Source organism: Entelurus aequoreus, linkage group LG27, assembly GCF_033978785.1.
Source record: "Entelurus aequoreus isolate RoL-2023_Sb linkage group LG27, RoL_Eaeq_v1.1, whole genome shotgun sequence".
NCBI lineage: Eukaryota > Metazoa > Chordata > Actinopteri > Syngnathiformes > Syngnathidae > Entelurus > Entelurus aequoreus.
This window is the reverse complement of record NC_084757.1, coordinates 6,001,994-6,028,279: the sequence shown is the minus strand read 5'-3', so window position 1 is coordinate 6,028,279 and position 26,286 is coordinate 6,001,994. Positions and strand designations below refer to the sequence as shown.

Sequence of the window (26,286 nt, the reverse complement as noted above, 5' to 3'; positions counted from 1 at the left end):
TTACCTAATCATTGAATGTACATACTGTAGTTTACACTACAACCTAATCATTGAATGTACATAGTTTACACTACAACCTATTAAATGATGACAATACCTTTTTCATTGATGCATGCTCTAAATCAGGGGTCACCAACGCGGTTCCCACGGGCACCAGGTAGCCCGTAAGGACCAGATGAGTAGCCCGCTGGCCTGTTCTAAAAATAGCTCAAATAGCAGCACTTACCAGTGAGCTGCCTCTATTTTTTAAATTGTATTTATTTACTAGCAAGCTGGTCTCGCTTTGCCCGACATTTTTAATTCTAAGAGAGACAAAACTCAATTAGAATTTGAAAATCCAAGAAAATATTTTAAAGACTTGGTCTTCACTTGTTTGAATAAATTCATTAATTTTTTTACTTTGCTTCTTATAACTTTCAAAAAGACAATTTTAGAGAAAAATACAACCTTTAAAATGATTTTAGGATTTTTAAACACATATACCTTTTTACCTTTTAAATTCCTTCCTCTTCTTTCCTGACAATTTAAATCAATGTTCAAGTAAATTTATTTTTTTTATTGTAAAGAACAATAAATACATTTTAATTTAATTCTTCATTTTAGCTTCTGTTTTTTCGACGAAGAATATTTGTGAAATATTTCTTCAAACTTATTATGATTAAAATTCAAAAAAAATATTCTGGAAAATCTAGAAAATCTGTAGAATCAAACTTAAATCTTATTTCAAAGTCTTTTGAATTTCTTTTAAAATTTTTGTTCTGGAAAAGCTAGAAGAAATAATGATTTGTCTTTGTTAGAAATATAGCTTGGTCCAATTTGTTATATATTCTAACAAAGTGCAGATTGGATTTTAACCTATTTAAAAACATGCCATCAAAATTCTAAAATTAATCTTAATCAGGAAAAATTACTAATGATGTTCCATAAATTCTTTTTTTAATTTTTTCAAAATGATTCAAATTAGCTAGTTTTTCTCTTCTTTTTTTTTGTTGAATTTTGAATTTTAAAGAGTCGAAATTGAAGATAAACTATTTTTCAAAATTTAATTGTAATTTTTTTTGTGTTTTCTCCTCTCAATTAAGTGTAAATATCATTAATTATTAATAATAACATAGAGTTAAAGGTAAATTGAGCAAATTGGCTATTTCTGGCAATTTATTTAAGTGTTTTGAAACTGGTAGCCCTTCACATTAATCACTACTCAAGAAGTAGCTCTTGCTTTCAAAAAGGTTGGTGACCCCTGCTCTAAAGTCACAATATCAGAGTTGCCAGTGTGATACCCTCGCACACGCTCGTGTGGTTTTTACACGCAATCATTTTTTTGACGTATTTGGACAAACGACACACATCTGTGAATGAATGTGCTGAGCCTGAATTGATGATAATCCTAGTTGTGTTCTTTGTGCTGCAGAGCATGTCGGGGTACTTGACGCCAGTGGGATCCGAAATAGCCGCGCTGTCGGAGATGAGGAGGGTAAGTGTGTCTTCTTGGAGCTGTAGAAATGTGCTGCAGTGAGCTTGACCGCCATCCCAGCTGCTAACTCTTCTGCTCTTCCCTCATCCTCCTAGGCCATAATGTTCAAGTTGTGGGTAGGTAACATTGGACCGCTTCAAAATGCTTTCACTCCAAATTGCCAGAAAGCATTTCTGAAGAACATGCCCTTGCGTCGCAAATCACCCAGGCCACATTAGCCACTTTTACGCGGCTCTTTCCGGACGTCGACAAATGCATGCTCGTGTAAATGTGTGAGGCGGTGCAACAGCGGGTGCGTCTCACCCCGACCAAGAGAAAATTCAACGTCTGCGGAGGAAAGTAATCAAGCAGGAGGTAGCTGTGTCCCAGCTGAGAGTCTGCACCCTTCAGGGTTGTTTCCACTCTTACCTTTACCACCGTTTAAGGCAATGGTGTGTAAAGAATATTCTGTGTTGAATAGCATCAACGTGTGCTCCAAAAGTTATTCATCATTATGACATCATAGACCACCTCTATTCAACTTGTGGCCCGCAGTGCCAAATCCGGCCTGAGAATGACACCATAGAGCAGGCCTGGGCAATTATTTTGACTCGGGGGCCACATTTAGAGAAACAAATGTGTCTGGGGGCCGGTATATCTATTTTTAGGAACACTAATACAAAACCTCACAATAATGTCTGATTGAATGCTAAAAACGTTATGACAGACCGCCTTAAAAAACATAATGGAATTTTACATGTTTCTATGAATGATAAAAGACTGAATATTGACAAAATATGCATGTCACACCCCCTTTTCATCCACATATTTTACAATCAAGTGAAACGCAACTAAAATTCAACAAACAGTGAAATATGAACGCGAAGGGTACAAAATAAAACCCACCTACAATCTGATACATCTGATACACGCATTACAAACATAGCAGCTAAAATCATCGGTCTACCCACACCCAACATTTTAGACTTAAACCACAGGTCCATCACTCGACTGGCAAAAACAATAGTCCAGGATATCACTCATCCACTACACCAATACATCAGGGCGCAGGTACAGAACTATCAAATTCCGGAGGGCCCGCCTCAGGAAAAGCCTTATCCCTGCAGCTATAGCTGCCCTTAACAGCAGGCCCGGCCGACCTGTCTGACAAGCCTGGAAATGTGTGTTGGTCATGTATGATGTCTTTTTCTTATTTTTTGTGATGTGTAATGTCTATTGTTCAAATGTACGGCAGTGACAATGAATTTCCCCAAGGGGACCAATAAATGTAAATGTAAATCTAAATCTAAAATATATCACTAAGATTTACAACTTTGTTGTGAAAATCTCCTTCCGCGTCTGTGGAAACGCTTCCCGCCCACACTGCTTGGTGCCTCGTCTGAGCTGCTGTGACATAGATTACCATAGTAACTCATTAGATGACAATAGTAACTAATTAGATTACCATAATAACTAATTAGATGACCATAGTAACTAATTCGATTACCATAATAACTAATTAGATGACCATAATAACTAATTATATTACCATAATAACTAATTAGATTACCATAGTAACTAGCATATCATGCAAAAGCACAGATTCCAAGCATTGAAATTAGGGATGTCCGATAATGGCTTTTTGCCGATATCCGATATTCCGATATTGTCCAACTCTTTAATTACTGATACCGATATCAACCGATACCGATATCAACCGATATATACAGTCGTGGAATTAACACATTATTATGTCTAATTTGGACAACCAGGTATGGTGAAGATAAGGTACTTTTAAAAAATTTTTGTAAAATAAAATAAGATAAATAAATTAAAAACATTTTGTTGAATAAAAAAGAAAGTAAAACAATATAAAAACAGTTACATAGAAACTAGTAATTAATGAAAATGAGTAAAATGAAGTGTTAAAGGTTAGTACTATTAGTGGAGCAGCAGCACGCACAATCATGTGTGCTTACGGACTGTATCCCTTGCAGACTGTATTGATATATATTGATATATAATGTAGGAAGCAGAATATTAATAACAGAAAGAAACAACCCTTTTGTGTGAATGAGGAGGGAGGTTTTTTGGGTTAGTGCATTAACTGTAAGTGTATCTTGTGTTTTTTATGTTGATTTAATTAAAAAAAACAACAACAAACAAACAAACAAAAAAACCGATACCGATAATAAAAAAACCGATACCGATAATTTCCGATATTACATTTTAACACATTTACCGGCCGATAATATCGGCAGGCCGATATTATCGGACATCCCTAATTGAAATACTTTATATAGTTGAAGACTTAGGGTCATTAGAAAAGATGAGTGCACATCATAATGGTGGCTACAGTTTCCATCTTAAAGATCTAAAAAAAATATTTGGGAATGTCCGGCGGGCCAGATTGAAAAGCTTAACGGGCCGCATGTGGCCCCCGGGCCTTAATTTGCCCAGATCTGCCGTAGAGTGTCCGCCCTGAGATGGGTAGATTGTGAGTTCAAACCCCGGCCGAGTCATACCAAAGACTATACAAATGGGAGCCATTACCTCCCTGCTTGGCATTCAGCATCAAGGCTTGGAATTGGGGGTTACATCACCAAAAATGATTCCCGGGCGGGGCCACCTCTGCTGCCCACTGCTCCCCTCACCTCCCAGAGGATGATCAAGGGTGATGGGTCAAATGCAGAGAATAATTTCACCACACCTAGTGTGTGTGTGTGACTATCATTGCTACTTTAACTTAATAACAGCCTCCAAGTTCAGTTCAAAACTGAGGATTTTCTTGATTGATTGAAACTCTTGTTAGTATATTGCACAGTACAGTACATATTTATTAGTAGATTGCACAGTACAGTACATATTTATTAGTAGATTGCACAGTACAGTACATATTTATTAGTAGATTGCACAGTACAGTACATATTTATTAGTAGATTGCACAGTACAGTACATATTCCCTGCAATTTGTTTAAGTCGGGGTCCGACATTTAACATTTTGGCAGAAGATTCCTTAAAACATTGGAGTGAGAACTTAAAGTTAAAGTAGCAATGATTGTCACACACACACTAGGTGTGGTGAAATGTGTCCTCTGCATTTGACCCATCACCCTTGTTCACCCCCTGGGAGGTGAGGGGAGCAGTGAGCATCAGCGGTGGCCGCGCCCGGGAATCATTTTTGCTGATTTAACCCCCAATTCCAAGCCTTGATGCTGAGTGCCAAGCAGGGAGGTAATGGCTCCCATTTTTATGGTCTTTGGTATGACTCGGCCGGGGTTTGAACTCACGACCTACCCATCTCAGGGCGGACACTCTAACCACTAGGCCACTTGGCAGCCTTAAATGGTTTTCACTTCACAGGTGCGCTTGAAGCTCATGGAGAGAATGCCAAGAGAGAAAAATTTTGAAGAAACTAGAATAGAAAACATGTTTTCAGTTATTTCACCTTTTTTTTGGTTAAGTACATAACTCCACATTCATAGTTTTGATGTTACAATCTACAATGTAAATAGTCATGAAAATGAATGAGGAGAAGGTGTGTCCAAACTTTTGTCCTGTACTGTATATAACGCGCCGGACGTGACAGAAGTGAAAGTAGAAGTCCAGTCCTTCTGGTTCTTAGCTTTTCCAAACAACTGGGTTGAAGTTTGCTGTCATAGACCTCGGCGCGGAGGCAACCTTGAAAGGATGAAGCTCCTCTATTGGGACACAGCTCAATGAGTCGTTGAATTAGGTTCTATTTGTTAAGCACTTGGAAGCTTTTTGAATATTCTCCAAGGCATCTGTTTGGTCTCCCTCTCAAGTGTTTCTCTGCGTTTGCAGTTTGGCAAACCCTCATCTTCAATCCTCTGTGCTCTTCCTTTCTATGGACCGGCGGCCTTTCCCTCCACTTTCCTTCCATCGGCCCTACGGAGCTGCTGGTGCCCTCCCTGATAAGTTGTGTCTGGTGTCTCCCCACTCAGGACAGTTCCAGCTCGGTGGGTTCAGGCGAGTTCACGGGCATCAAGGAGCTGGACGACATCAGCCAGGAGATCGCCCAGCTGCAGAGGTGAGCCCGCCATGGTCACGGATGGAATGTTCCATTCCGGGCCGTAACCTTGATCAGTCGTTATTAACACCACCCAGAACAACCACCCCATCTCTCCGCCCACGTCATCGCTGTCCGCAAACCGCCCCCGACCCCAGCAGACTTTTAATGCAAAAGTGAACGTAAAAGAAAGAAAACAAACAGGACGAGCATGACAGTAACAGTCACATGATTTTTTTTTTTAAAGCAATCAAGTTAGTAGAGGAGCCCGAATACTTTCCCTCATCATGCTGCCTCTTACCTCACGTGCGTTCATCTCCCACTACCCACTCTCTCTCACACACACACACACACACGCACGTACTTCAATGTGTGTGTGTATTTTGTTTGCTCATCACTTATTCTCTCCATCTGCTGCGTCAGCACTCTTGCCTTTACCCAGTGGAATACTATCAGGTAATCGCACAAGTCACCCACTGAACCTGGACTGGCATTTTTTACACACTCACACACACGTTCTTGTATTTCTGACCTTCTTGAGACCTCCAAAAAATGTCTATCTCATTAGAACCACCCTTGTTTATTGAATGGATCCCCATTAGCTGACGCCAAGGCGACTGCTAGTCTTCCTGGGGTCCATATAGGACAGGGGTCGGCAACCCGCGGAGCCGCATGCTGCTCTTTGACCACTCTAATGCAGCTCAGCTGCATACTTGCCGACCCCCCGATTTCCCCAGGAGACTTATGGATCTCAGTGACTCTCCTAGATAACTCCCAGGGCAATTATAATCCTATTTTCACTCTAATTACTAAATTAAGGGCGTGCCCTAAATGCACTGCAGTAATTGTTCTCTATAACATTTACAAACAGCGTGCCAGCCCAGCCACATGTTGTATGTAGCTTTTACTTGCACACGTAGGAGACAGCAAAGCATACTTACTCATCAGCCACACAGTTTACACTGACGGTAGCCGTATAAAACAACTTTAACATTGTTACGTTACAAATATGCGCCACACTGTGAACCCACACCAAAAAAGAATGAAAAACACATTTCTAGAGAACATCCGCACCGTAACACAACATAAACACAACACAACCAATACCCAGAATCCCATGCAGCCCCAACTCTTCCGGTCTAGATTATACACCCCCGCTACCACCAAACCCCCCCACACATCAACCCTCCCCCCCTCCGTGTGTCGGTTGAGCGGAAGAGTTAGGGCTGCATGGGATTCTGGGTATTTGTTGTGTTGTGTTTATGTTGTGTGCAGATGTTCTCCAGAAATGTGTTTATCATTCTTTTTTGGTGTGGGTTCAAAGTGTGGCGCATATTTGTAACGTAACAGTGTTAAAGTTGTTTTTGTACGGCTACCGTCAGTGTAAGCTGTGTGGCTGCTGACCTAGTACGCCTTGCTGTCACTTACGTGACCAAGCACAAGCTGCATTCTACATGTGGTCGAGCAGGTACACTGTTTGGGCAGACTGTAGAGGGCGCCAAAAGCAGTGCCATCACGCTCTGAATTTCGGGAGTCTCCCGGAAATAATAAGGGGGTTGGCAAGTATGACGCTATCAAGCGCCATTCATTCAAAACTCGCGGGCCGCACTAACATCAAATTTCCATATTAAGGTGCGTGCCGGTGCGTGTGTCTGAGACCCCTGGTTAACATAGCACAAAGCAATTTAAGCTTTGTATGCAGTGTTTTTCATTTTAAATTAAAACATTTTTTTTGTGGCTCCCATTATTTTCTTTAATTTGTGAAACTTGCCAAAATGGCTCTTTGAGTGGTAAAGGTTGCCGACCGATGATATAGGAGCATACAAAGAATACATGTATTACCAAACATTGTACAAAGGAAAAATACAACATAAGATAAAAAGCTACTGTATTTTTGGGATTATAAGTCGCTCCGGAGTATAAGTCGCACCGACCGAAAATGCATAATAAAGAAGGAAAAAAACATATATAAGTCGCACTGGAGTATAAGTCGCATTTTTTGGGGAAATGTATTTGATAAAAGCCAACAGCAAGAATAGACATTTGAAAGGCAATTTAAAATAAATAAAGAATAGTGGCTGAATAAGTGTACGTTATATGAAGCATAAAATCAGTTTTTATAAGTTACCGCCAATGTTGAAATGATCAATTTTCATAGGTACGGAAGTATCAGGTAGCATCTTTTTTCCCCGATGCACTTCTGCCATGACCCGCCCCCGCCAAATTTTTATTGGTTGACGTGTGTGTGACGATTGCTGATATACGCCTAGTCTATTACGTGAATGAGATCATTAATATTATTTGATATTTTACGCTAATGTGTTCATAATTTCACACATAAGTCGCTCCAGAGTATAAGTCGCACCCCCGGCCAAACTATGAAAAAAACGGCGATTTATAATCCGAAAAATACGGTAGTTAAACCCTTTCTAGATATATAAAGATTTGTATTTACAACATTGATAATATATACATAATATGGAAATATACAAAAGATAAGCTTTTAGTTATTTATTTTTTGTTTGTAATTGGTTTTTAATCGTCATTGTTTACTTCAATTTATAACAGTATGTCTTTATAAATACGGAGGCACACCACCAGCAGAAAAGGTTAAAAAATGAAACTTCACTAGGTTGTTGTGCCTTATTTTGAGTTTGTTGTTGTTTCCTGTGTGTAGTGCTTTAGTTCTTGTGTTGCGCTCCTATTTTGGTGGCTTTTCCTGTTTTGTTGGTATTTTCCTGTCGCAGTTTTGTGTCTTCCTCGAACGCTATTCCCCGCACCTGCTTTGTTTTCGCAATCAAAACTATTTCAGTTGTTTTTATCCTTCTTAGTGGGGACATTGTTGATTGTCATGTCATGTTCGGATGTACATTGTCTTTGCTCCACAGTAAGTCTTTGCTGTCGTCCAGCATTCTGTTTTTGTTTACTTTGTAGCCAGTTCAGTTTTAGTTTGGTTCTGCATAGCCTTCCCTAAGCTTCAATGCCTTTTCTTAGGGGCACTCACCTTTTGATTATTTTTGGTTTAAGCATTAGACACCTTTTTACCTGCACCTTGCCTCCCGCTGTTTCTGACATCTACAAAGCAATTAGCTACCTGCTGCCACCTACTGATATGGAAGAGTATTACACGGTTACTCTGCCGAGCTCTAGACAGCACCGACACTCAACAACAACACATCATTTGCAGACTATAATTACTGCTTTGCAAACAATATTTTTAACCCAAATAGGTGAAATTAGATCATCTCCCACGGCACACCAGACTGTATCTCAAGGCACAGTGGTGTGCCGTGGCGCAGTGGTTAAAAAACACTGGTGTAGACTGCAATATGACTCAAGTGAAAAAACACCGACATTTTATATGTTCCATTGAAAATATAGAACATTAAACACAGCGCTCAAAAATCTATCAAAATGTTTTAGTAGGACTTTGGTAAGCTATGAAGCCACACCGCTTGATGGATTGTACTGTGCTTCAACATAGGAGTATTATTATGCTGTGTGTATAAGGTAAGACATTATCTGGCCTTTTGTTTTGCAATATTATGCAAAAGCAACTTTTCTTACTTTCTGGTACCTGCTGATCTGTATTTGGGATCTGCATAAGTTCTTAAAATGTGTCTGTCAGAAAGTGACTTGAAGATGATGTGTAAAACATCATCTATGCAACATTTTGAGCAAAGAACCACCATCACAAGTTATGTAGACCACAAGGAAGTATTTTACGTTTCGGAAAAAAAAGACCCTTTTGTATGAAAATAGACCTGACAAGACCCGCTCATCGGCAGTGCGCCTTATAATCTGGTGCGCCCTATGGTCCAGAAAGTACGTTTTTTGTAGTTTTTTTAAAATACATTTTGGCCAAAGGGAGCGCATTTCAATTTCTTACACACACTTGTTATTTCATATGTTGACCACAGGGGGAGTACTTCAAACTTTTACACACACTTGTTATTTCATATGTTGACCAGAGGGGGAGCACTTTTAAAAGCAACAATGATAAAAGTCCCTCCTTTTTGGGAGCACCCTCATGTTGATAGATGTCACCACAAATGAGACATTGTCTATTAGATGCAATGTTATTGATTTATGTCATCACTTGTTCACACCACCTCATATGGAAGATACTTTTCCTTCTTCATGTCTCAAGAAGGCTAGAAATACAAGAACACACACACACACGTTTTATTTACTGAATTATGTGCAATTGTGTGCCATGTGATCGGGCGAAACAAATCACTGACAGATAAACGGGTAACATATGGACAGCATGCATCCAGTAAGTATTCACAGCGCTTCACTTTGTCCCCATTTTATTATGTTACTGTCTTATTCAAATATGAAACAAATTCCCCTTTCTTCCCATAATGACAACATGAAAAAAGTATTTTTTTTTCTCCATATTTGTAAAAATATAAAAAATAAGGATGTTAAAGTTAAAGCGTTAATTCTGTGTCAGCGTGTCCTGGTACAACTTTGTCTCTTCCAATACGAAACCAATATCTCATCGTACTGGCCGATATTGATATTTCATCCAATATGACATTAGCATGAGTCACACTGTTATTCTTTTGTAGTGTGGAATGTTGGAAAAGGCTTGATCAAGTGAAACTACTTAGAAAACAATGGTGGCTATAAAAAAACACTAACCCTGTTCAGACTTACCCTTTCTTTAAATGAAAGTGGAGTAGTAATGTGTGTTTTGGTGACACTTAATGGTCAATAGTCGAATGACGCGGACACGTTTGTTACTGGACACTTTCTAGTACACTTCTGCCTGTGACTTTGTATGTATAAGTAATATGCAACTATAATTATTTGTTACTTGTTTATTAGTGGTGCACAAAACATCGATTCCCATCCGATTGGCGATTCTGATTCATTCCGATTTTAAATAGATTAATAATTTGAAAAAATAGATAACATTTATTTATTTATTTTAATTTTTTTTTGTAAGAACCAATCTAAAAAAAAAAAAGTTTTTAGGCCAATTTCATGCAACCAGAAGGAGCTTTTCTAACCCGTAACCAGTTTTGAAAAAGTTTCATTATAATTAATATATATAATAATAAACCCAAATAATACTTTTTGAGAATCGTGTTGAATCGAATCATCACCCCAGGAATCAGAATTGTATCGAAGGTGTCCCAAAGATTCACGCCCCTATTGTTTATATTGAAAAAGTGTTGGGTTTTTTGAAAAATTAATCATTTAATAGCACTAAACTAATTTAAAACAACGTAACAATTCCCATAATTTGTCATGAAGATAAAAATTGACATCCTGCATTGCAGCAAACATTTCTGCTGCTTCGTAGGTCCTAATGAGCATCACTAAATACAAGAAGTTCTGAACCACCAGCCAGGACTCTTCCTAGAGCTGCCAGCCCTATAAACTAAAGAAGTCAAACTGATTTTCGTGAAACTTTCAGGAAATGTCTGAAACGTTCAGTGATTAGATTTGAGAAGTGATCCAAATCATTTCTACTATGTTACCTTGTGTTTACGTTACAAGCCTGGACGACCGTGTGTGTGTATATGTGGGCCTGCCTCCACCCACAGAGACAAAAAGATGAACTGGCAAGAAGGTTCACACCATTTGTTTCATTTCGCTAAAGAGAGTGTAGCTCAAAAAGTTCTGGGCACATTTTGATGAAACTTTCGAGAAATGTCAGAACTTGGATAAGGAACAAGTCAGAAGATTTTGGGGGTCGTCCGGATTCATGTTTTTTTTTAAAAAATAATTCTTTATTATCAGAAGATAGGGCCGGGCGGAGATCTGCGCTCTCTGAGTTTGTTTGTATTTAAATTTTAATACATTTTTAAGTAATTGAATAAAAAAAGAAAATCATCTTTCATGTCGTCATAATGTGTGGGGTGAAAAATAAATGTACTGCAATTTTAGAATTAGCCTCTATATATATTTTTAGGAACAGTATAGTTGAAGACTTGCGGTCATTATAAAAGATGAGTGCACATCATAATGGCAGCTACACTTTACATCTTAAACATCTAAAGTAATTATTTGGGCTGTCCGGCGGGCCAGATTGAAAAGCTCAAAGGGCCCTCGGGCCTTCATTTGCCCAGGTCTGCTATAAAATAACAAAATGTGGAAAAAGTCAATCACAGAAAATATTTCTCGGAACCAGTGCCTTCAATGTTCAACTTTTCAGTCAAACAAATCCCTTTTGACTTTTTTGGCATCGCTTACTCGTTAACTCATACTAATGCTGTTAGCATGCCATAAAACACAGGTGTCAAAGTCAAGGCCCGGGGTCCAGATGTGGCCCGCCACTTCATTTTATTTGGCCCTGGAAATAATATGTATCAATAAAGTACTGTAACTTTTCTAAATAAATGTATTCTTTAGTTTGATTTTGGAGAAAAATATATATGTACTCCATGTAATCGCAAATTATGTTGACTTAAATATTTCCTAATTATGCAAAAATATATGATCCAACATTCAAACCATTTTTTTAATAGAAATAAATACTAATAATAATCATTTCAAATCAAGTTATCCATCAAATTGTGCAATGTAAAAGTAGCAATAGATTTCATGGTCAAATTGTGACATTTACTGTGGTTTTTTACAGCATTTTTCTATAATCAATTTTTTTTACTGTAATAAACTGTGGTGCCGTTTTGGCATTTACAGTAATACACCCAAAAATATACACTTGTTGGTGTTGTAAACAAACAAACTGGCAGCTCTGGTGCCAAAATTTTACTGTAAAATTGCAGTTTATTTTATTTACAGTAAAATAACAATTGTACATTTTACAATAAAAATCTGGCAACTGAGCTGCCTTTTTTTTTTTACCATAAAAACAGCAGTAGTGTTTTTCCATTTACAGTAATATACACTACATTTTGAGCTGAAATTATTGCAATTTACCATTTTTTTTTACATTTTAGTTTTTAAAAAATCTACTAAAGAAAACACATAAAAAATGGTGTAATAATAGTATTCACTGTTAGACGTGGCCCTCTGGGGCCAACATTACTGCCATGTGGCCCTCAGTGAAAGCCACTTTGACGCCTCTGCCATAAAACGTTCACTTTTTGTCGTCAGAAGCGCCAAATAAATGGTCAGCTGCAGGAAAAAGCACCTGGCATGGCCAATCTGACACAAACGTAAGTTAAGTATGAAAACCAGTACCTTCACAGCGCAATAACAAAACATGATTTATTCCCATGTTATATTTGACAATAACAATGACAATAACAAAACATGATTTATTCCCATGTTATATTTGACAATAACAATGACAATAACAAAACATGATTTATTCCATGTTATATTTGACAATAACAATGACAATAACAAAACATGATTTATTCCCTTGTATATATTTGACAATAACAAAACATGATTTATTCCATGTTATATTTGACAATAACAAAACATGATTTATTCCCATGTTATATTTGACAATAAGAAAACATGATTTATTCCCATGTTATATTTGACAATATTAAAACATGATTTATTCCCATGTTATACTTGACAATAACAAAACATGATTTATTCCCATGTTATATTTTGACAATAACAAACATGATTATTCCCATGTTATATTTGACAATAACAAAACATGATTTATTCCCATGTTATATTTGACAATAAGAAAACATGATTTATTCCCATGTTATATTTGACAATAACAAAACATGATTTATTCCCAATGTTATATTTGACAATAATAAAACATGATTTATTCCCATGTTATATTTGACAATAATAAAACATGATTTATTCCCATGTTATATTTGACAATAAGAAAACATGATTTATTCCCATGTTATATAGAGATGCGTGTAGAGGGGCGGAAGAGCTGTGGATTGCTGACGTCATGATCTGTGCTTCATATTTCACCTTGTTTGAACTTAGTCATCATTTTATTTTTAATTTCAGTCCAGTGTCTTTCATGTTAACAAATTAAGGAGCCCACACAAACAACACTTGTGTGTGTGTGTGTGTGTCAGGGAGAAGTACACTCTGGAGCAGGACATCAGGGAGGCAGAAGAGTCCATCCGGCATAAGAGTACTGAGGTGCAGGTCCGTGTCCTCCTTGGTTTTTGCTCCTTCTACAATGTCCTCAGCAGGACTTAGTTTTCCTCCCGACTGTCCCAGGACATGCAGAACGAGCTGACCGAGAGACGGCCTGCCTGCAGGAGCTGGAGGCGCAGAAACAGGACGCCCTGGACCGCCTGGAGGAGATGGACAGCAGAAACACAAACTGGAGGACATGCTGAATGAAGTCCGGATGAAATGTCAGGAGGAGTCTCAGATGGTGGGAAAGGAACATGGACATTGTGGGGAAGTCTCCACACCAGCTTGGATGGAGGTTAGCAGTTTTCTTTTCTTTACGTCCTCCAGATCTCAACACTCCAGAGTCAGATCCACTCTCAGGAGTCTGACCTGCAGAACCAGGAGGAGGAGCTGAGCCGGGCCAAGGCCGACCTGGGCCGGCTGCCAACAGGAGGAGGACCAGCTGGAGCAGAGTCTGGCGGCGGGCAAGATCCAACTGGAGACCATCATCAAGTCCCTGAAGGCCACGCAGGACGAGATTCAACCAGGTTGGCAGCAGGGGGCGCCATCTGACGCTGCCAGGACAACACCCAAACCACCTGTGCTCCTGTGATCTTCAGGCCCGCAGCAAGTTGTCCCAAATCCAGGACAGCCAACAGGAAGTCTCCAAGAGCATCGAACAATACAACAGCACCCTGAACGGAACCCACGGCGCAGCATGACCAACCTGGCCGACATGGGCGAAGGGTTCAGCGATAGAGAAAACGGAGCCTTCAGCACGTCTTCCCAGGTGGGGGGGGGGTTACCGCCCGGGTCTTGAACGTAAACATGACGTCTTTGCTTCCTCACACAGGAGGATCCATTCAAAGTGAAGCCCTCAGTGTTCAACAATCAGCCTCAAGAACTTCACACCGACCCTTTCCACTCCGAGGACCCTTTCAGGGTCGACCCCTTCAAAGGTTCCCCAGCCGCCACCTCTTCTTCTCCTCCTCTTATTCTTCTCCTCTTCCGACTGACCTCTCTTTTAGCAAAGCATGCACTGCAAAAGTCAGTGTTCAAAAACAAGAAAAAAAAATTACAAAAATGAGGGGTATTTTATTTGAACGAAGCAAAATTATCTGCCAATAGAACAAGAAAATTTGGCTTTTCCAAAACAAGTAAAATTAACCAACCTTTAATGAAGCCAAAAATACCTTAAAATAAGAATATTCTCACTAATAACTGTACGACTATATGAGTACGTATGTTCTATTGTTTCTTTGAAAATAAAACAGCAAAGTCCATTTGGCTGCCATCTTTGACACAATTGTGTCAAAGTCAGGATTTTTTTTTTCATGCTTGAAATAAGAAATGATGACTTTCAAAAAGTAGTTTTATATGTAATATAGGTCATCAAATCTCAGCAACAAGCTGTAATATCTTACTGACATCATTTAGGACCAAAACTAGAGCTGTCCGATAATGGCTTTTTTGCCGATATCCGATATTCCGATATTGTCCAACTCTTAATTACCGATACCGACATCAAGCGATACCGATATATACCGTGGTGGAATGAACACATTATTATGCCTAATTTTGTTGTGATGCCCCGCTGGATGCATTAAACAATGTAACAAGGTTTTCCAAAACAAATCAACTCAAGTTATGGAAAAATATGCCAACATGGCACTGCCATATTTATTATTGAAGTCACAAAGTGCATTATTATTTTTAACATGCCTCAAAACAGCAGCTTGGAATTTGGGACATGCTCTCCCTGAGAGAGCATGAGGAGGTTGAGGTGTGTGTGTGTGTGTGGGGGGGGGGGGGGGGGGTATATTGTAGCGTCCCGGAAGAGTTAGTTCTGCAAGGTTTTTTTGTTGTTGTGTTTATGTTGTGTTACGGTGCGGATGTTCTCCCGAAATGTGTTTGTCATTCTTGTTTGGTGTGGCGCATATTTGTAACAGTGTTAAACTTGTTTATGCGGCCACCCTCAGTGTGACCTGTATGGCTGTTGACCAAGTACGCATTGCATTCACTTGTGTGTGTGAAAAGCCGTAGATATGTGACTGGGCCGGCACGCCAAGGCAGTGCCTTTAAGGTTTTTTGGCGCTCTGTACTTCTCCCTACGGCCGTGTACACAGCGGCCTTTTAAAAAAGTCATATATTTTACTTTTTGAAACCGATACCGATAATATCCGATATTATATTTTAAAGCATTTATCAGCCGATAATATTGTCAGTCCAATATTATCGGACATCCCTAACCAAAACCCTTAAAACAAGTAAAATACTCTAACATAAAATCTGCTTAGTGAGAAGAATGATCTTTTCAGACAGAAAATAAGCAAATATCAGCCTTATTTGAGATATGTCATCTTACTTAGATTTCACTTTTTGCAGTGTGGTTGTTAGCTTCACTTCTTTCTTTTGTGTCTTCCTCCTCTGCTTGACTCCTTCTCCAGGTGACCCTTTCCAAAATGACCCCTTTGCAAAGCCGCCAGCAGCACCTGCAGGTACTCACTCAGCCAGGCCTTCCGGGTCTTACTATCTCACAGGGCTGGAACATTAAATCACATTTCAAATTCGTCTCGTCACGCTCATAAAAATATTACAATAAAACAATTTTTTTTAAAACGATTAAGATGGATGCAAATTCCTGAGCTTGTATCGGTGAAGCAGATGAGTCAGCATAGAAGTCAACAAAAAACAAGTTGACTAGAAGTTTGGTAGGTCACCATGGTTGCTACTTTGTATTTGACACAGCGCTGGTATGCCTAATCCAGGGGTGGGCAATTAACTTTTACCGGGGGCCGCATGAGCAACCCGAGCACTGCTGGAGGGCCACATCGACAATATTTCAATTAAACTTTGCTCAATATTATTTTTGATATATACTGTAAGATAAATAATAATAATTAATAATAATAGTAATACTTCAACATAGTGTGTGTAACAGCATTCCATGACTAATATAAATAAATTAACATGAATAATAAATGACAGTAAAATAAGCACACGTATGACTGAGGAGTCATAGTGTAACTTTGTGTGGTGTTTGAGTTGTCCGACTTTATGTGTGGCCATAAACGCACCAGTGGTTTAGTGCTATGCGTGTTGGTGACAGATGACAAGTTGGTTTTGGTCTGGTTTGTACGGCAGAAAATGACTAGTTTTTCCAGATAGAAGTGTTTTACTCATGTTTTTGGTGTGGTTATGTCCCAATATAAACAGTTTTGCTCAATAAAGTGATGGTTATAATTCCTGTCCTCGAAGCATCTCCATAGACGTTACAATAATTGAACGGTGTTCAATTGAACGGTGTTGACGAACACCGTTAGGGCCGCTTGTTGTCACTGTCACTCAAAGTTGCATTGCAAAATTACATAGAATAAATATGTTTATTTTGTTTAGAATTCAGATGGGATTTGATTTGGTGCGCGGCATATATTTGCTGTGCGCAGCGGACGCTTGAGCAGTGCGCAATTGCGCAGGCACGCACCTTAGAGGGAACGTTGCTTGGCAGTCCATGTCTTGTTGAAAACACGCCATTCCTCATCAACTTTTCTCTTTTTAGCGTCTCGGGTGTAAACCGTGCATCACTTGTCGCTGCATGTGCACCTTCACTCGCAGGTTACACACGGACACACGGCCATAAATAATACTTTTCAAAATAAAAGCAGCACAGTTGTATTGCGCGCACAACATAGATGTTTTTTCAACTTTATTTTGTGATTGCAGCTGTTCACATTCACTCACAACCACGCACACGCATACGTCCACACGGAAGTAATACAAATAACGATTTTCAAAACAAAAGCAGCATTGTTGTATTGCACACTCGACATAGATACTTTTTAAAATTTGTTTTGTAATTTATAATTGGCCTCACGCCGGCCGGACAGGGACGCACAAAGGGCCGCAGAATGCCCAGGTCTGGCCTAATCAATAATCACTAAACTCAACAAAAAAAGTATAACATTTCCGCGTGGCCAATAAAACAGAATTTGCTGTTAAACGCAGAACATCAGCAAATTGGACATAAATGTGAATAAATGCTGTTAATGTGAGGAAAAGGAAGACTTTTTTGGTAAAATAATGTCCGGGACCTCTCATTCATCCCCGAAACACGTCTTAAATTTAACAATGTGGAGACGTCCACTTGAACCAGTAACTAAACAAGGAAGCTAAAGCTAGTAAGAAGTCCATACACACACAACTAGGGTTGTACGGTATAGCGGTACTAGTATAGTATCGCGGTACTAATGAATCCAAAACTGTACTATATTCTGTTTGAAAAGTACCGCTTCCCCATATATATATATTTTTTTTCAGGCATGACGGCGCGTCGTCGCGTCGTGACATTGCTGGTTTTACCAGCAGAGGAGCATGTTGGGCAGTGCACACACACAGAGTACTTACAAGCAGACACGGTGTATAGACAGAAAAGGGAGAATGGATGCATTTTGGTGTAAAAAGTCAAGATAAGGTGAAGTTATAACACTGAAACACCCTCAGGAAGAGCTGCTTTAACACATGCAGCTAACGTCCATCCACAGTGTTTTAGCTACTTCTAAATCACTAATCCTGGTCTCCATGGCGACAAATAAAGTATGTTTCTTATAAGTAACATTATCACTGGAGGACGAGAAATAGCTAAACATGCTTCACTACACACCGTAGGACGATACAATAGCTTACTGGCCAGCCACTGTAATGATACCAAGTACAGGAACGTATCTAGTCGATACTACTATGAATACATCGATATTTTGTATCGTTACAAAATATTTTTTCTTTTCTTTTTTAAATTCATATTATGTTTATAGAGTCAGTAAATATGTCCCTGGACACATGAGGACTTTGAATATGACCAATGTATGATCCTGTAACTACTTGGTATCACATCCATACCTAAACGTGTGGTATCATCCAACACTAATCCAATCCACTTTATTTATATAGCATATTTAAACAACAGAAATGTTTCCAAAGTGCTGCACAACAATATTAAAAACAATATTCAAATATTATCCTTAGCTCCACCAATGACTGAATAAAAACAAAAAATAAATATGAAAACAATATAAAAATGAATTTGATTTAAAACGATTTTAAAGGGTAAAACTAGGGATGTCCGATAATGGCTTTTTGCCGACATCCGATATGCCGATATTGTCCAACTCTTTAATTACCGATACCGATATCAACTGATACGATATCAACCGATATATGCAGTCGTGGAATTAACACATTATTATGCCTAATTTGGACAACCAGGTATGGTGAAGATAAGGTACTTTTTAAAAAAATTAATCAAATAAAGTAAGATAAATAAATTAAAAACATTTTCTTGAATAAAAAAGAAAGTAAAACAATATAAAAATAGTTACACAGAAACTAGTAATGAATGAAAATGAGTAAAATTAAGTGTTAAAGGTTAGTACTATTAGTGGAGCAGCAGCACGCACAATCATGTGTGCTTACGGACTGTATCCCTTGCAGACTGTATTGATATATATTGATATATAATGTAGGAAGCAGAATATTAATAACAGAAAGAAACAACCCTTTTGTGTGAATGAGTGTAAATGGGGTGAGGGAGGTTTTTTTGGCTTGGTGCACTAATTGTAAGTGTATCTTGTGTTTTTTATGTTGATTTAATAAAAAAAAACAAAAAAAACAAACAAACAAAAAAACCGATACTGATAATAAAAAAACCGATACCGATAATTTCCGATATTACATTTTAACGCATTTATCGGCCGATAATATCGGCAGACCGATATTATCGGACGTCTCTAGGTAAAACCAATTAAAACAATAAATATAAATCACAATTTTAAAAACAGAGGACCACACTACTTTACACAAATGTCAAGTATCAAAGAAGAGAAGAATAAGTGATTATTACATTTGAACAGAAGTGTAGATAGAACATGTTCAAACAGAAAATAAGCAGATATTAACAGTAAATGAACAAGTAGATTAATAATCCATTTTTACAGTTTGTCCCTCATAATGTTGTACCAATGGTGTAGCATATCAAGATGCTGATCAAACAGCGTGATTATCGCACAGGTGTGGTTAGGCTGCCCACAATAAAAGGCCACTCTGAAATGTGCAGCTCTGCTTTATTTATCGTGTTATTAATCGCGATTTCGATATCAATCAAAAAATAATCATGATGATTATTTTTGCCGTGAACGCCTCCTAGATCTGCTTCCTAGAGCGACGTATGACAGCACCAGGCCAGGTCTTGTGGGTAGGATATTTTGGGTCCCAGGTGTGTGAAAGCGGAGGCCCACTTCCTCCTGCTGCAGCCATGTTTCACTTCCCTGTGCCAGGAAAGAGTCTTCACTCACACGTCAACCTGCAACCTGCGGCACACCACTTTAGCCTTGTATCTACTGTGCTCATGTCCGTATCCACTCTCTGGGTCACCTCAAATGTAGCCTCTTTCTAGTAGCACCTAAAACTAGGCTTGTCCCCAGACCAATATTTTGGTACCGCTACCAAAATGTATTTAGATACCTTGATATTTTTCTAAATAAAGGGGACCACAAAAAATGGCATTATTGGCTTTATTGGAACAAAATATGTTAGTGTACATGAAACATATGTTTATTATTGTCATTTAGTCCTTCAATAAAATAGTGACAACTTGTCTTTTAGTAGTAAGTAAACAAACAAAGACTCCTAATTAGTCTGCTGACGTATGCAGTAACATATTGTGTCATTTATACACCTATTATTTTCTACACATTATGAGGGACAAACTGTAAAAAAATATTATTAATTTACTTGTTCATTTACTGTTAATATCTGCTTATTTTCTGTTTGAACATGTTCTATCTACACTTCTGTTAAAATGTAATAATCACTTATTCTTCTCTACTTTGATACTTTACATTAGTTTTGGATGATACCACACATTTAGGTAATGATCCGATACCAAGTAGTTACAGGATCATACATTGGTCATATTCAAAGTCTTCATGTGTCCAGAGACATATTTAATGAGTTTATAAACTTAATATGAATTTTTAAAAAAGGAAAAATTATTTTGTGACGATAAAAAATATCAATGTAGTATTGACTAGATACGCTCTTGTACTTGGTATCATTACAGTGGATGTCAGGTGTAGATCCACCCATGGCATTTGTTTACATTGTGACGCCAGTGAGCTATTGTATCCTCCCACGGTGTGTAGTGAAGCATGTTTAGCTATTCCTCATCCTCCAGTGATAATACTACTTGTAAGAAACTCACTTTATTTGTCGCCATGGAGACCAGTATTAATGACTTAGAAGTAGCTAAAGCACTGTGGATGGATGTTAGCTGCTAACTAGCTAGCCATGTGTTAAAGCATCTCTTCCTGAGGGTGTTTCAGTGTTATAACTTCACCTTTATCTTGACTTTTTACACCAAAATGCGTCCATTCTCCCTTTTCTGTCTACACACTGTGTCTGCTTGTAAGTACTCTGTGTGTGTGCGCTGCCCAACATGCTCCTCTGCTCCTAAAACCAGCAATGTCACCACGTGAACCGGTACTTTCCAAACAGAGTATAGTACCTTTTTGATTCATTAGTACTGCAATACTGTACTAGTAGCGGTGTACCCTACAACCAACACAATTGTATCATGTAACATGCTTATAATAGGCAGATAAGAAATGGTGTATGACATAAAGTTCAGCGTTCACCTCGCAGAGTGGACTTCTACCAAATCTCCTTCCAGCACATTCTGTGGTGCAGACGAGCAGTGACACCATCAAGCTGCTCCGCCGAGACGACCACACGCTGCCTCGTGTTTTTGATGATTTCTTTCTTTAATTCAAAGAACAGCATCCACTTCTCCTTCCCAGCACTGTCCTTCACACTCACTTTCTTCTTCCCGTGGTGGAACAGTTACGTCCATCTCTCGCTATGCGGCGAGTAAGACAGAATGTGACATTCCTTACGCCGTCTGAATTTATGCTCGCAGTTTAAACCTCGTATCTCCAAAAACGTGTAATCTGGGCCACTCGTAAGCCCGTGAAGACGTACAGGTAGACAGACATGTGGTTTCTTCTTTCTTTTTTTCTGTGTAATGTTCTAATGGGGAGCATGCCTAACTGAAATGTAACGGGCCACATTTGTCTACCTCTGGTTAAAGGGGAACTGCACTTTTTTGGAACTTTGCCTATCATTCACAATCCTTTTTAATCTAAGACAAGAACACGTACAGTTTAGAGCAGGCCTGGGCAATTATTTTGACTCGGGGGGTCAAATTTAGAGAATAAAAATGCCTGGGGGCCGGTATATCTATTTTTTAGGAAAACTAATACAAAACCTCACAAGAAAGTCTGATTGAATGCTAAAAATGTTATGACAGACCGCCTTAAAAACGGAATGCAATTTTTAATTATTCTATGAACGATAAAACCCTGAATATTGACAACATATGAACGTCACACCCCCTCTCCATCCACATATTTTACAATCAAGCCACACCCACACTGCTTGGTGCCTCGTCTGACCTGCTGTGACGTAAATTACCATAGTAACTAGTAGGGTTGTACGGTATACGGGTATTAGTATAGTACCGCGATACTAATGAGTCATATTCGGTACCATACCGCCTCTGAAAAGTACCAGTCCGCCGCACCCGAAGATTTTTTGTTAAAATAAAGCCAATAATGCAATTTTTCTGGTCCCCTTTATTTAGAAAAGTAAGGAAAAGTATTGAAATAATATTGGTATCAGGACAAAACTAGTCACTAAAATATCATGCAAAAGTACAGATTCCATCAATAGAAAGACTTAGTATAGTTGAAGACTTCCGGTCATTTGACAACATCACTGCACATCATAATGGCAGCTACACTTTACATCTTAAACATCTAAAAAAATGATTTGGGAATGTCCGGCGAGCCAGATTGAAAAGCCCCCGGGCCTTCATTTACCCAGATCTGGTTAGGACACACCTTCTCATTCAATCTTTATGTTCACGACTATTTACATTGTAGATTGTCTCATCAAAACTAGGAATGAACACATGTGGAGTTATGTACTTCACATGTTTTGTATTCTAGTTTCTTCAAAATAGCCACCCTTTGCGCTGATTACTTTTCCGCACACTCTTGGCATTCTCTGCATGAGCTTCAAGCACACCTGTGAAGTGGAAACTAAAAAAAAACAACTTTAAGACCAATGTCTTGGAAAAATATATCACTCTTGAATCAACACAGTAGTTAATACTATGATCAATGTTAATTACAAAGTAAATGTGGGATATAAATAATAATTGTTAGTATATATCAGTGTTTTTCCACCTTTTTTCAGCCAAGGCACATTTTTTGCCTTGAAAAAATGCGGAGGCACACCACCTGCAGAAATCATTAAAAAACGAAACTCAGTTGACAGTAAAAAGTTGTTGTCGCAATTGTTGGATATGACTTTAAAGCATAACCAAGCATGCATCACTATAGCTCTTGTCTCAAAGTAGGTGTACTGTCACCACCTGTCACATCACACCTTGACTTATTTGGACTTTTTTGCTGTTTTCCTGTGTGTACTGTTTTACTTCTTGTCTTATGCTCCTATTTTGGTGGCTTTTTCTCTTTTTTTTGGTATTTTCCTGTAGCAGTTTCATGCGATATTTCCCACATCTACTTTGTTTTAGCAATCAAGAATATTTCACTTGTTTTTATCCTTCTTTGTGGGGACATTGTTGATTGTCATGTCATGTTCGGATGTACATTGTCTTTGCTCCACAGTAAGTCTTTGCTGTCGTCCAGCATTCTGTTTTTGTTTACTTTGTAGCCAGTTCAGTTTTAGTTTGGTTCTGCATAGCCTTCCCTAAGCTTCAATGCCTTTTCTTAGGGGCATTCACCTTTTATTTATAATTGGTTTAAGCATTAGATACCTTTTTACCTGCACACTGCCTCCCGCTGTTTCCCACATCTACAAAGCAATTAGCTACCTGCTGCCACCTACTGATATGGAAGAGTATTACACGGTTACTCTGCCGAGCTCTAGACAGCACCGACACTCAACAACAACACACCATTTGCAGACTATAATTACTGCTATGCAAAAAATATTTTTCACCCAAATAGGTGAAATGAGATAATTTCCCACGGCACAGTGGTTAAAAAACCCTGGTATATAGTATATAATTGGTACAGATGTTTAACTAACACGTGTACGGGCATATTTCACATGTCCTTACTGTGTATATAATTGAAAAGTGTTTATGTTGTGTAAAGGAAATGTGATATTTTCAGGAAGCTCATCTTGTATTTGAGATAGTTTCTAGTGTTAGGTGCAATAAGTGTTCAACTTCAGCCTAAACCCTTTCGGTCTGTAACATTGTCAATTTATCAATGTACAACTGATTGTTTATTTTGTTGACCACTGACCGAAGAAAATAATTAAAATAAACAATTTCAGGTGACTACCTCTTGTAGATAATCGAGAGAATGCCAAGAGTGTGCAAATCAGCATTTTTTATCATCTTTAAAATCCTAAAAAAAACAAAAAACAGACGCATGTTCTTGTCTCTCATTATTATTTTTGAACGATAGGCAAAATTCCAAATAAAGTGCAGTTCCCCTTTAAGTGAACGTCACTCCCTGGCACCTCAAGAGCCGTGCTGGTCAATTGGTCGGCAGCTCACTAGCCGGCGTGCTCGCCTCTTACTCAGCGGGGACGGGAGTATTGAAGCCGTGGCGTGTTCAGGACGAGGAGTAATACACGTTATTAAAAACAATGCAAACATCCACATGTGCCTTACTGTAGCTAAGCACCGCCACTAACCACTCAGCCACTGTGTTGTTGCAGATCCCTTTGGAGGCGACCCGTTCAAAGAGACAGACCCCTTCAAAGCATCCTCTGAAGATTTCTTCAAGAAGACCACAAAGTTGGATCCTTTCGGGGCGTCGGACCCCTTCAGCAAGAGTGCCACCTTACCTTCCAAGGTGAGGGCGCTAACGCTTGGACACTTCTCTGGTTTTGCTTTCTCTTTGTGGACGCTATTTACGATTTCTGACTTTGTAGTAGCTAGTAGTGTTCTCTAAAGCTGAGGAAAAACCTCATTGCCATTTTTCTCTCCTAAATTGCGATTGGATTTAAATATCATATACATAAAAAGGCCACACTTTTGACACCCCTGCTATAGATAATAAAAAATGAAATCTGATAAGTCTATAGATAGAAAGTTGATCATAACACACAGTCAGCATGTCTGCTTCAGTAAACAATGAAGGTGATGATGTCACTTGCTAACTTGTCACCTTTTCAACACTCCTCACACATGAACACTTCAAAAGGCACATATTCACCCCGTTTGTTGACCTGCAAATAGGGATGATGTTCGAAACCGGTTCTCCCAGTTGTTCGATAAGAAAAGAACCGTTCGATAAGAAAAGAACCGATTCCATGGACTCAAATCCCTTTTTGAGAACCGGTTCCCGTTATAGAGGCCACTATAGTAAAGAAAAAGAGTTGGTTCTTTATTGGAATCCCTGGGAACGAATCCCGTCCCACAAGAAATGCCCTGTGGGACATCACAGGAAATGACGTAGCTCAGTCTAATGACTGAGCTACGTAATTTTCCTGTCACACAAGCAGCAAAAATAATGGACCCTAAAAAACGCCTCAAGGCATGGCTATACACCTATAGTGATCACAGAGACAGGTTGTTTTTGTGTTACTGTATATATTTGTTTTTCTGAAAAATCCCACTTAATATACTTTGGGTAACAACAGTCAATTTTTATATTTTTTTATTTTTTTTAGGGGGGTAACAGTCAATACTTATTTATTTTATTTCATTTTTTTCTTATAAAATAAAAGTGAGCTTTTGTTAAACCAAATATTGTGTTTTTTTCCATATACAACAACCTATCTGGATTCGATAAGAGAATCGATAAGGAATCGGTTCGATAAGAGGATTCGATAATGGGCTCGAACTCGATAATTTCTTATCAAACATCATCCCTACCTGCAAAGTATGTTTTTGGGGTGGAGGAGTCTGGTCGGGTGCTGGTTAGCTTGAAGCTAACAGCTAGCCTGTTTCCATCCTGGAACGATGGAGATCCAGCAAGAGATAAAAGTGAAGTTTCCATGGACTCATAAAGCAGCATTTTTCAACCACTGTGCCGCGGCACTAGTCTGGTGTGCCGTGGGAGATGATCTCATTTCACCTATTTGGGTTAAAATACTTTTTGCAAAGCAGTAATTATAGTCTGCAAATGATATGTTGTTGTTGAGTGTCGGTGCTGTCTAGAGCTGGGCAGAGTAACCGTGTAATACTCTTCCATATCAGTAGGTGGCAGCAGGTAGCTAATTGCTTTGTAGATTTGGGAAACAGCGGGAGGCAGCATGCAGGTAAAAAGGTATCTAATGCTTAAACCAAAAATAAACAAAAGAAGAGTGCCCCTAAAAAAAGGCGTTCAAGCTTGGAACGAAACTAAAACTGAACTGGCTACAAAGTAAACAAAAACAGAATGCTGGACGACAGCAAAGACTTACTGTGGAGCAAAGACAATGTACATCCGAACATGAAATGACAATCAACAATGTCCCCACAAAGAAGGATAAAAACAACTGAAATATTCTTGATTGCTAAAACAAAGTAGATGCGGGAAATATCGCTCAAAGGAAAACATGAAACTGCTACAGGAAAATACCAAAAAAAGAGAAAAAGCCATTAAAATAGGAGCGCAAGACAAGAAGTAAAACAGTACACACAGGAAAACAGCAAAAAAGTCCAAATAAGTCAGGGTGTGATGTGACA

At 38.7% G+C, this 26,286-nt stretch overlaps 1 protein-coding gene across 1 annotated transcript in view; it reads left to right on the top strand.

Annotated features, from left to right (window-relative positions):
- Positions 1 to 26,286, top strand: part of LOC133644680 (epidermal growth factor receptor substrate 15-like 1) — a 78,919-nt gene that overhangs the window by 26,777 nt on the left and 25,856 nt on the right. Inside the window, 12 exon segments of the mRNA XM_062039367.1 lie at positions 1,412 to 1,474; positions 5,419 to 5,504; positions 13,475 to 13,547; positions 13,623 to 13,635; positions 13,638 to 13,712; positions 13,715 to 13,782; positions 13,869 to 13,964; positions 13,966 to 14,063; positions 14,137 to 14,231; positions 14,234 to 14,479; positions 15,968 to 16,018; positions 24,330 to 24,466. Coding sequence (XP_061895351.1) covers positions 1,412 to 1,474; positions 5,419 to 5,504; positions 13,475 to 13,547; positions 13,623 to 13,635; positions 13,638 to 13,712; positions 13,715 to 13,782; positions 13,869 to 13,964; positions 13,966 to 14,063; positions 14,137 to 14,231; positions 14,234 to 14,479; positions 15,968 to 16,018; positions 24,330 to 24,466 — 1,101 coding nt within the window.